Genomic DNA, 13,009 nt, shown 5'->3' on the forward strand with positions numbered 1-13,009 from the left:
TTGGGGGGGATGCTACACACAAAAGGCTTTTTATCCTAATGCATAGAATGCATTAAGATAAAAAAACCTTCATGACTTTACAACTCCTTTAGGTATAAGCTTTTCATTATAATATGAAAAGTGTAACTATAGTATTGCCTTTCTGACAGATAACAGATAATGAATATTATCGTAACAGTTCTTTTTTAAAAGGAGACATATCATTTTCGGTAAGATAATACATGCAGAACTAGTAAATATTCATGCAGCATATGGAAAACTGATGAGTAGTGAAGCTGATATAGCTTAAAAGTCCTTACCTACAGATTGCAGATTGACTATAGGCTGGACCCTCTGTTGCACTCAAAGCCTGTCCCACTTGTGTTTGTGTCAGACCAAGGGAAAGACGACGTATTTTAAATGCTTTAGCAAACTCTCTTATTTCTTCCAGATTTACTCCATCAACTTCAGTACTGGCTGTCTGCGGATCTTAAAAAAAAAGAGAGAGGGGCCAAATGTGAAATAACTGAAATGTATTTTGGTGCATTACGAACAATTATATTTAAAGTTTCTCATATGGTAAGTAGTGATAGCTCCAGGTGCTTCTCCATTTCTAACCTGAAAAATGACAGCTGTCATTCTATGGGTTTTCACAGTTTACAATCCAACTTTCCATTTTTGCCTTTAAAATTGAGCCCTAAAATTGAATTGTTAGAATGACAACTATTTAAATGATTATACAATAGTGTGCAATTGCAAGAGCAAATAATTACATTTTGGAATTTTCTTCTTTATGTTACTTTGGACAATGCAATTTTTTTTTTTTTTTTTTAATATTATCAGTTTCTAGATAAAATACAGAGCTTGCCACATTATATGTTCCTATGGAGTGCATCTTTCAGCATAGAGACACAAGCAGCTTGTGTCTCTAATTGTAGATACATTCTAGGTGAGGAAGATTCCTTTGGTGCCAGATAATGCTGTCAATTTAAGACTTATCAAGGGAAATAACATAGCTGCTGGAAGCCAACATTTTTTATTTTTTTTCCAGTAACTGATGCTTGACTAGGAAATCTATTTTTGTAATGGTTCATAAATGTAAGGCAAGTACCAGTTTCAAACAGTTAAGTACACCATTGAAATGCATTACAGTGAACTATATTACCTGCAAAATGTTTTTCTTTTTTTTTTTTCTATTTTTTTTAGCCAGTTTTGTGATCAAGACACCTGTACCAGAAATCTTTACCATGTTTTGGACCTCCATTGTTGTTAATCGGTGCAATTTGATCCAAGACACATTCCTCAGCTAGCTAATTAGATGGTGAAGGAGAAGCAGCATGTGGATGATCAGTCACCATGCTCATTCTGCTCTCTTATCATGTCAGCAAGTTCCCTGTGTTAGGTTGACAGCACTGTGTTCCCTATGTTAGATCGCTGTAAAATCTGATTGGTTCCTGGTGCTGATCATTCATCTTTAAGTTTTAAAACTGCTGTTCTGGGCATTAGAAATACCAGACTAGCTACTTACACTGGTTTTACTTTAGAATACACCTAAATATTTTATAAAGAGTAGAGAACTAGGTAACTAGTTTTATATATCTGCTTGGAGTTTAGCTTTAAAATGCAAGTGTTCCTTGTAAGGTAGCAGCCAGTCAAAACGTATATAGGTATGGACCATATTTTTGGTTGTGTGAATGTGACATTTACCAGACATTCACAGCAGGTGAATCCTCCTGTGCATGTTTTTAAATTGCAGTGATTGATTCACCTGCAGTGAATGTTTGGTGATTTTTACATTCACTGCTCTATAAATATGCCCCCTAGTGTGTGTGTATGTTGTACATATCAGCACATATACTGGGCATTGTATGATATATAAAACACCCTCGTGACATTAATAGCTTAATAAACATTATATGATAAAAGTGCTCAGTCCCCAAAAATTGTAATGTGAAATTTACAAGTCTTCAACTTATAATAAAGTGCCTTGTGCTCTCTTCAACTGCAGATTCCATTCTAGCGCCACCAATTCACCACATATGGGATATAGGTCCCCACATACCAGATGAAGTTGATCCTCTTGTTGTATAACAGAGAGGAATCAAAGATCGCTTTGGTGGTCTCTCATAGACCTGGGGTGTTCTGGTCTTCAGTGTCCTCTCCCCGTCTCAGCGTCACCAATAGCTCCAGTGGCACAGTTAGTTGTGGGAAAAAAAGACTAATAACTAACTTTGCCACTGGAGCTATTGATGATGCTGTTGCTGGGAGAGAACACTGAAGAGCAGCCTGGGGATACCCCCGGTCTATGAGAGACCGCCAAAGCGATCTTTGATGCCTCTCTATTATACAATAGGAGGGTCAACTTCATCTGGTGAGTGGGAAACTATATCACATATGCGATGAATTGGTGGCACTAAAGTGGAAATTGCAGTTGAAGAGAGCACAAGGCACTTTATTATAGGTTGAAGACTTGTAAATTGCACATCACAATTTTTGGAACTGTGTACTTTTGCTATATGAATTTATTTGAACATTGAGTATTTGCATGTTATAAACTGTGAATTACCTGTACCACCTGTCAATGGTCCTCTGATTGCAACCAATGAAATATTTACCTAAAAGGAAAAACTCACTATTCTGGAGACAGTGTTATTTATCATGCAACCCACCAGAGCTTAACGTCTAGCATTCTGTGCTGACTGTAATCAGGGATGACCTCCCTTTTCTGGTCAACTGAAAATTTAACCCAAACTCTAGCAGGTAAATGTTCACCAAACAGATGTATTAAATGGCCAGATTTGGCATGTTCATTCCCTGGCATGATTCCCTCCCCACGTTGAGGACATGTAACCTGACATGGCTCAAAAAATAAAAGGGTTGCATGCTCTTTCTTGGCCAGCCCCCAAAATCCACATCAGACCCTTATCCTAAATTAGGGATTTTTAAGGGTTTAGGGGTGAACGCCAGGCAAAAAAAAAAAAATGAATGTGCCCCTCCAAAACTCCATACCATACCCTCTTCCAGTCATGTAGCCCGACTGACAGGAAAAAGGAGGGGCAGTGAGCGTGTGCTTCCCTGAACCATACTAAGCCACATGTCCTCATACCTAGAAGCAGGGCTCCTCTTGACAGGGAACCTTGTCCCAAAGTTAATGGGGATGATGGGACAAGAGCCTCATCCTTACATTCCTGGGTCTGCAGGCTGACTTGTCAAAATCTGAAAGTCCCCATTAGAAGATGGGGCACCAGATATATGCCTCTCACATGAAAGAGTAATGGGCACATAGCACCCCTATTATTAATTTACAAAAGGGAAAATGTAGATAAAAATAACTACACATGACAAACTTCTTTATTTAAAAAAATAATTCCCACAGTGTAAATCCATTATTACTCACATTGTCCAAAGTCAAAGATTCATTATCAATAATCATGATGTACAATGCCCTGATGATAAACTGGCAAAGACACAACAACCTGTGCTAACAATCCTCTCCTGCTGGACGCTTACCATAAATGACAGCTCCCCTGCTGGCTAATAATGCCAACAAGCCAGTCAGTAATGTTATGTTTACAAATAAAGCAAAAAGCAAAACATTTATACAAACATAGTATAGGAAAAAAAAATAAACAAATTATAAAAAGAAAAAAAGAAAAGCAGCCATCTGCTCCTCCGAGGTCGCGGCGCGAGCAGCGCGCCGCGACCTCTGAGCGGCCAGCACGGACTTCATAACATTGAAGTCTATGACGGTCGCTCCGGGTCGCCCCAAAGAAGCTCCGGACCCTTTTTCTAAGTCGGAGCGACTTGTGTCGCTCCTATTAGAACGGGTCCGCAGCTTCCCTATGGAAGGCGACCTACGGCGACCTGTGAGGCGACCAGGTCGCCTCACAGGTCGCCCCAGTGTGAACGGGGACTTAGGGGTTTAATACCTATTTAACTACTGTGCCTCTTTAGACATGTGTGGTTGTTTTACTAAAGGCAAAATGACTGTGCACTTTGCAAGTGCAGTTGCTACAGAGTTTAGTAAATGAGAGGAAGCTCTGCTGACTTCCATTGTCCAATCATATGCAAGCAAAAATGAAGCTTTTACAATTTTCCTTGCATGTGATTGGGTATTCTTTGTAAAGTGAAGCTTTACCACTGCTACCAAAAGTTTAGAACCACATTAAATTATTTCAGGGTGGTTAGTGGCCAGAAATTGAAAAATATCTGTTCCCAGACGTCCTCTGTTTTCGATGAAGTCCAATGCATCCAGATCTGAGCATTTCCAGCTTCAGAGTTGTCATACCGTGGCTGTTGTGGCCAGGGGTGCAGCTAATCAAGCATGATCTGTGCTTGATTAGGTGAAGTTGAGGGCAGGGGAGAGATTGGGGGGGTCTTATACACCCCTGATGTCTCCAAAAAGAGGACCTGTCACTTGCCTAATACATAGGGGGCTTATTAACTTCCTTGTAAAAGCAATAATGCAGGATTTTAAAAAATATTTAAAAACAATGGAATTATAATAAAATTAATAAAAAAAAAAAGTTGAGGTAACCCAGTCACTCTGCACACATTCGCAAATGAATACGCATCACAGGGTGCGCACGTGTATGGGAACAACGACACGTGTTATAAATTGCCACAAGCTTTGAAGTGAGAGCTATAATTCTAGGGCCATCATTTATTTACTCTAAACTGATGATCAATAAAAGCATTTAAAGGGTCACTGATTGAAAATTTTGGATACCATAACTTTTTACCATTTGGTGAAGCACGCAATTTTGATGCTTAACATGGTTGATATCCATTTACACTACACTACCTAGGCTTTTATTATGTACAAAATATTGAGGCTTATATTGTGTTTGCGTGCCATAAAATTATTTTTAGTGTATTTTTTCATGATGATAAAAATGTGGTAATCAGTTGCGCAACTATCCCGCAGCAGATTTTAACGTGTGTGCAAAAAATAAAAATAAGTCTCTAGAAAGGCACCACTTCACGTTGGCCAAAAATGAGAAACGAATGCAGCCACCACATTTAAGAACTAATAAGCTGCAATAAAATAATTTTTTGTTTTTGGGTTTAATACCACTTTAGGGTTGGCCAAAGCTATGCACATTTCTCCCTTTCAATGATGAGGAATGAGACAGGTGCCTGTCCTTGAACAGCTCATTGGAATACAGCAGAGAAAAGTCAGGACACCAGGTCAGGTCTCCCATCTGGCCCTATGGCAGGACTGTAAAAATCTCAGAGCTAGTTGTACAAAAATACAAATCTTTTGACATATAAAGCTATTAGGTTTTTTAAGCTAACTGCCTAAGAATACAAACCAAGAGTAAAATGTGTAATATATATATAAATATATATATATATATATATATATATATATATATATATATATATATATATAAAACTAATACAATAAAACAATATTTTTCTTTAAAATGATGTTTAAAAGTAAAAAAAAAAATCTCACCACCACCTCATGCACAAACAAATAGACAATTTTTCAGTAACACGTGTCTGTTCATCTATAGTATTTTCTGCAATAAACAGCACAAAGCATCTTACTACATTGACATGTAGAGGAAGCTTTATTAAAACTGGTGCACACAGAATCTGGTGCAGCTGTGCATTGTAACCAATCCGCTTCTAGGTTTTATTGCCAAAGCTTTATTGAACAAGCTGAAGTTAGAAGCTGATTGGTTACTATGCACAGCTGCACCAGATTCTGTCTGCATCAATTTTAGTAAATCAACCCCTAAGTGACCTACTTTCTTAAATGTAAGGGCAGCTTCCTACTGCCCCTGAAGCACAGTGCATCTGTGGTTTTTGTGCAGATTAACTGCGCTTTCCCATAGACTTCTATTGTTTCTTACGGTTGTGGTAGGCTTTAGGAAAACACACCAAAAATAGGGGACATAATAGAAGTTTAAAGGAAAGTGCAGTTAACCCGCATGAAAACCACAGGTACACTGTTGTGTGGCCAAATCGCCGCCGATCGGTGTGAAGCCACCATAATATCTAATGATTAATGTAGTCCATTCTGATATTGAATATAAGTGTTCCTGATGGATACCTAGATTTAGTTTTTAATATATATCCTCAACAAACAGTTAAAAGACTGCACGTTTTACTATTCTCTGGAGATAGCTGTCTCTTTACCAATATTTGAAGCATCAATTCACTATCTGAAAACACCATGGCTCAAACTCCATCTGCTCCTATTTTTTAGGCCTCTATCACACTAGACGTTTTTCCAACTCTCTTAGATGCTGATCCTCCTAGCAGCAACATTTTGGCAGAAAAAATGCTTGACACTTGTAACGCTTGTTTCATGTTAAGGCAGGTCAAGCACTTGGGTGTTAAGTCATTTAATTGGTCAGAATAATATATTCTGGCCATTAAAATAATTTAACACTCAAAACCTAAATGTGCCTAGAGTTCAAGCGTGTTTGGACGCATTTACATGGGTTTACACGCATCAAGCGTTTTTTCTGCCAAAAAGCCACTGCTCTGAGATTCACTGGCAGTGGGGTTTGATTTCTTCCTCCAAGCACCCCTTCCTCTTAACTCCTCTAAGCACCTATGTGTGCATGGACACATAGGGGGAGGTTTACTAAAACTGGTGCACACAGAATCTGGTGCAGCTGTCCATAGAAGCCAATCAGCTTCTTACTTCAGCTTGTTCAATTAAGCTTTGACAATAAGGGTACATTCCCATTGGAGGCTGGTTTTAAATTCAGTTTTAAGTTCAGCTGAATTCGCATGATTTCAAATTCGCATTTCACTGAGAGTTAGATGCACAGATGTCTATTGAAATTGCCCCTGAAGTCACCAAAAGTAGTGCGTTAACTACTTTTGGAAACGGTGCAGTGCCTCAAAGTTGACGTCGCACCGATTCGGGCGGCGTCGTTGCCGGCAATGTCAAATTACATGTCAAGTTGCCCCAATGTGAACGGGGGCTAAAACCTAGAAGCACAGCTGCACCAGATTCTGTGTGCGCCAGTTTTAGTAAATCTCCCCCATAGTTTAACATGCAGGGGTGTTTATAGGCAGAAAAAAAAACACCAGACGCCCCTAACAGTCACGTTAAAAAATGTCCAGTGCGCATAAGGCCTTAAAATAATTTCTAAAACTGTAGCAAAGTTTTCCTCTCAAATCTACTGTTTGAATAGATGAAACACAGTAGCAGTTCAGAGATAAAAAGACAGACATGCTAGCAGTTTGATATTCGTGGAAAAATAAAAGAGTAGGCAAGCAGGGATCAGACAAAAGCAGCTTAGTGTAAACAATGAAAAATAGGAACAGAGCTGATAGTAAGCAGGCCGAGCCAAACAAAGCAGAAAGTATGCAGACAAAAAAGATACAGCGAAAGGGTCAGTTGTAGTCTGGCCTTCTCTCTTCAATATGGTTATCAGAATGTCACAGTTCTGGCTATAGAAACATATCAAGATAACCCTTTGTTGAACATATGTGAACCTGTACTGTGTAGGAAGAGGGCCAAAAGAGGTTACTATTTTTTGGTTTCTTAGGAATTTTGTTGTAATACAACTATAAAAAAAATTAATATTATGAGCTCAGTTTTTGAAAGATTGAATTCTAGGAAGTTGGTGGACATTCACACTGATGTGTCAGTATATTATTTTTACAGTGTAGGCATAGTGTAGGCAAGTGTTATATCAACTTCTAAATGCTTAATCTAAACTGCACCATTTCTAAACTTTATACTATGCGCTTAAAACAGAACTTCACCCAAAAGAAGGGGAAGTTCAGCTTTAAGTTCCCTGCTCCTCTTGCACACTTTGGCACTTTTGAGGAGCAGGGGGGGGGGGGGGGTCTGGTACCGATTTTGTCAGATTGCAATGTGCCAAAACCAGATAAAAAATGCAATAATTTGCATTCCTACATAACTGTTAATCATAGATTTTTCTGGCCCAATGAGTTCATGTTGTATGTATCTTAGTGATCCTGCTAGGTATAAGTTACTATTTTAGTACAGAAGACAATAAGGATTCGGTCCTCTGTCAAATCCGGGACCTTTATATTAGTTGTCTGTTTCTAACAATTTTTTCATTTAGGCCTCATGTACACTGCTACTGATAAATGGACGTTTAGGAGCAGTTGGGCGTTTTTTTCAGCATTTTAAATGCCAAATGCTTCTAACAGTTTGCAAACTTGTCTAATCGCTGTAGAAAAGTTTATAGACGTTTTCATGATTAGGCGTTTATAATAGAAAAACATTCCGGGCGCCAGCTCATTTAAATGCGTGCTCACACCGCTATACCACGCCTCTGAAGATGTCATAGATGTTTGACGATACGCGTAAGGCGGACGTATCGGAGCTGAGCACGCTACATACCGCGGTTTTATCCATTGATGCTGTTATATGATGTCTACTATGTAAGTGCATTACTTTTTAATAAATTTAATAAATTGGTTGCCCCTCTGTCTTTTTTCTGAGCCTGCATGTGAAAGACACTTCTGTGGGGTCCTGTGAAGGCATTGTACATCTGTGAATTGTGAAGATCTCTCTCCCTGCTAAGGAATGTGAGGAATGTGACTAGGAACCATCATTTACGCCGAGCGCTGTTTGCTCTTATGCCTGTTTGACCACTCTGTGACAGGAGGGTCAAAAGTTCCAGTAAGAGGCTACGGGTGTCAGCACAGGGTGTAACTCATCTCTCTCACTATTCACTGGTGATTGGCTGATTGGATCGGGTCCTTTCTTTCTACCTGTAGTTCTACTCCATTAGATTGTTCTTGGACTGCATTACTGTGATAGATTGTTTAATATATGTCTGGCGCAGCTCCTAATATACATCTACTAGTTTATAATAGAAAAACATTGCTGACCATTTGCAATAGGGAAAAAACAGAGGGAGAGATCAGTTAAAACTGTTATCTGCAAAAACGTTTCAAAACGAAAACGCTAATGAACGCTGGTAACGTGGCATGTAAAAGTGGTCAAGCTGACAATTTTTAACTTTGTTCACTAGCTGTCAAGTTCCAGCGTCCAGAAGAGGTTTTCAAATGTCCAGTGTACATGAAGCCTTAAACTATCATTTATTGGGGGGGGAAATCCAAAAACACTCTCTAGGATTTAACCTTTTAAACCTTCCATAGGTTGTAGAGGCTGGTACATGTTTGATGGCTATATGCTTCTGAGACTATCAGCACATTTATTATGTAAAAGTGTGTAATGTAGTGTTTGAAGGAGATAGAAGGAATATCCTGAAAGGAAAACTAGATCACAGTGTATCCAAACATTACACCTTCTTACATAATAAATGTTCTGTTTCAGAGTTTATTCTTTCTCCTCTTCTACTGTACCTTTTTTACTTATCCACAGAGTCTGTTACACTTTTTATCTCAAGTATTAATACATATTTCATTAAAAAAGAAATACACTCTAATCAAATTTTCATATTTACTATTGGGCACCTCTGTTACCTTGGGAACACATTAAATTTTCTTTTTTAACTATTTCCATATCATCTAAGCCCCCCCCCCCCCACTTTTCCCCAAGTGGAAGCAGGATTAGGTCTTCCCAATCATCGACGGTGACAATGACTATCTATTCCACCAGTGTGGAGGATAGATGTAATTTCAACAAAAACTGCTTTTAGGTTGCACACTCACTTGATGTAAGTTGTGCAATCACATTTTTGTTTCCTAAAGCTGACAAATTCTACAACTCCACTGCTCAAGGATACTACTTGGTAAGGGCACTCAAAGCTGCTTTAAAGGTACGTTTAAAAAAAAAAAACATATGAGCAGCTTAGTTAATTCTGAAACAAATAGAACAGAGCGCAAATTTAACACATCAACACACTGTTAATTTTCTGTATATAAATCACAATGTCAACCAAGGGGGATAAGTAATTAACCGGTTAAGGACCGCCCGCCGCAGTTATACTGCAGCAGGCAGCTCCTCCTGCGCGAACCGACATAGGTACACGTCGGTCGTGCGCCTGCAGATAGGGGACAAGCGCGTGCCACCAACGACGCGCTCCCACCCCCACTCGGCAGCGGGGACTCCGATGCATGGGGCAGGTTGCTCTGATTGCTGCCGGCCACCCGCGATCATTCCCCGCTGAGAGAGAAGGACGGGCAGCTGTTGAAATAATCACAGAGTGCCTGTGATCCTTCTATGTAAGATCGCAGGTCTCTGTGATCATTTCACTAGGCCAACCCCCAAACAGTTAGAATCACTCCCCTAGGCTCCCATTTAACCCCTTGATCACCCACAGTGTTAACCCCTTCCCTGCTAGTGTCATTATTACAGTAACAGTGCATATTTTTAGCACTGATTACTGTAGTAATATCACTGGTCTCCCCAAAAGCAATGTTGCAGTCCTGCAAAAAATCACAGATCGCCGCCATTAATAATAAAAAAAATAAAAACAATAAAAATTACATAAATCTTTCCCGTAGTTTGTAGACACGATAACTTTTGCGCAAACCAGTCTTATTGCTTATTGCATTTTTTTTACCAAAAATATGTAGCATAAAACAAATTGGCCTATAATTTTAAAAAAATTTGATTTTTAATTTTTTTTATGGGAATGGTATATAGCGGAAAGTTAAAAATATTGTTTTTTTTTTTTTTTAGAATTGTCGCTATTTTTTGTTTATAGTGTAAAAAATAAAAATTGCAGAGGTGATCAAATACCACCAAAAGAAAGCTCTATTTGTGGGAAAAAAAGGACATCAATTTTATTCAGGTACAGTGTTGTACGACCGCGTAATTGTCCGTTAAAGTAACGCAGTGCCAAATCGCAAAATATGGCCTGGTCATTAAGGGGGCAAATCCTTCCGGATCAAATCAAAGATTTACTCTATGTCTTTGTGATTCCATACTTCCACCTGCAGGGGGTGGGTATGTGTCACCGGACGGACGTTTCTGTTGTGATCGTCCGCAATACACAGAGAACTGATATATGCCTATGTAAACAAGGCATATCTCAGTTCTGATGGGGGGATATATTCTTTGTTCCTACAAAGCAGGGACTAGAATACATTATTTCTCCTAGTGAAAGTAACACACAAACACCCACCCTAGATGTTAACCCCTTCCCAGCCAGTGTCATTAGTACAGTGACAGTGCATATTTTTAGCACTGGTCACTGTAATATTGTCACTGGTTCCAGGCAAAATGTCAAATGTGTCAGCTAGTGTCAGAGCGTCTGCCGCAATATCGCAGTTCCAATATCAGTCACTGTCTGATTGAAGCCATTACTAGTATTAAAAAAATAAAAATTCCATAAATATATCCCATAGTTTGTAGATGCTATAACGCTCACGTAAACCAATCAATACACGCTTATTGGGATTTTTTTTTACCAAAAACATGTAGCGGAACACATATTAGTCTAATTTTATTAAAAAATCTGATTTTTTTATTGGATGTGTTTTATAACAGAAATTAAAAAATATTTTGTTTCTTCAAAATTGTCTGGTGTTTTTTTTGTTTATACCAAATAAAAATACCACCAGAAAAAAGCTCTATTTGCTCTATTTGTGAAAAAAATGACATACATTTTATTTGGGTACAGTGTTGCATGACAGCACAATTTTCAGTTATAGTAATGTAGTGCCGTATCACAAAGAATGGCTTGGTCATGAAGGGGGGTAAATCTTCCAGGGGTCAGGACGTTAAAATTACTTGACTTAACAAAAAACCACAAATTGAATTATTCTATTCCTGAAAAAGTATTCAAAACTTAAATTAAGATTTGAAACAATTTAAGTCTTCAAAACTCAAAAGGCCCTCCAGTGCAGTACAGCGTCATCGTGTGACTGATGTGGTGGTGATCAGGGACACTGACTGGTGATTATTTTCATCAAAGTAGTTCAGTGTCATCATAATAACACCCTGGGTAGTAACAGGGATTTTGTGTTTCTTTTTTACACTTTGTTTGCTGTTACAATGAAGATTAACCGCTTAACGCAAACCAACGTAGGTCTACGGTGGCTGCATTTAAATGTTTGTACCCTGGTACCATTTTTTAGGCGGTCAGCTTTCTGGCGGTAATGACCGATGTGGCTCGGGAGCCGCTTGATCGTTACCTCAGCGAGCGGGAGGGGACGCCCCTCCTCCCGCCGCCGTCCCACTGGGAGACCCGAGCAACCAGCTGTCGCATCCACCGCCTGGATGGAGTCCCGATCAAAGCTGGATGTGGCTTCGATCGGGTCTCCGATGACGTAACCCGGAGGCGGTGTCAATGACGTCACGTCAGGGTTACTCGGCTCCTGAAGTTGCTAAATTTAAAAGGTGACAGTATTCAAAAATGCTGTATTCAGCATTTTGAATACGTGGAAGTGTTGTGGAGGGGTCTAGTGTCTTTTAGACCCCCGATCTCTCCATAAAGAGTACCTGTCACTGGCTATTGCTGTCACAAGGGATGTTTACATTGCTTGTGATAGCAATAAAAGTGATCAGATTTTTTTTTTAAAAAAACCTCTACTAAAATTAAAAAAATAAATAAAATAAATAGGAAAAAAAAAATTTTTTAGCCGCCCCTGTCGTCATGAGCTTGCGCACGAAAGAAAACGTAAACGGAAGTCACGCCCGAAAATGAAATCGCTGTTCAAACCACACATGTGAAGTATTGCCGCAATCGCCAGAGTGAGAGCAATAATTTAAAAAAAGAGCTACTCTCTAACTCTAAACTGGTAATGGTTAAAACATTTTAAAGCATTGCCTATGGAGATTTTTATTGACCGTAGTTTGTCGCCATTCAGCGGTTGTGCGCAATTTTAAACCATAACATGTTGGGTATCTATTTACTTGATGTGACATCATCTTTTGCAATATATAAAAAAAAAAAAAAAATGGGCTAACTTTACTGTTTAGTTTTTTTTAAATGCAGTGAAATGTAATTTTTCCAAAAAAATGGCGTTTGAAAGACTGCTGCACAAATACCACGTGACAAAAAATATTGCAATGATCGCTATTTTACTCTCTAGAGTCTTTGATAAAAAAATATATACAGTAAAACCTTGGATTGCGAGCATAATTCTTTCTGGAAACATGCTTGTA

General features: G+C 38.9%; 1 protein-coding gene across 4 annotated transcripts in view; it reads right to left on the bottom strand.

Moving 5' to 3' along the window:
- Positions 1-13,009, bottom strand: part of POU6F2 (POU class 6 homeobox 2) — an 870,107-nt gene that overhangs the window by 9,885 nt on the left and 847,213 nt on the right. For all 4 annotated transcript variants that reach the window (XM_082258642.1, XM_082258643.1, XM_082258640.1 and 1 more), the window contains one exon: positions 300-468. In XM_082258642.1, coding sequence (XP_082114768.1) covers positions 300-468 — 169 coding nt within the window. The remainder of the gene's footprint in view (positions 1-299; positions 469-13,009) is intronic.

This window comes from Pelophylax lessonae (assembly GCF_965119305.1).
Source record: "Pelophylax lessonae genome assembly, chromosome: 5".
NCBI lineage: Eukaryota > Metazoa > Chordata > Amphibia > Anura > Ranidae > Pelophylax > Pelophylax lessonae.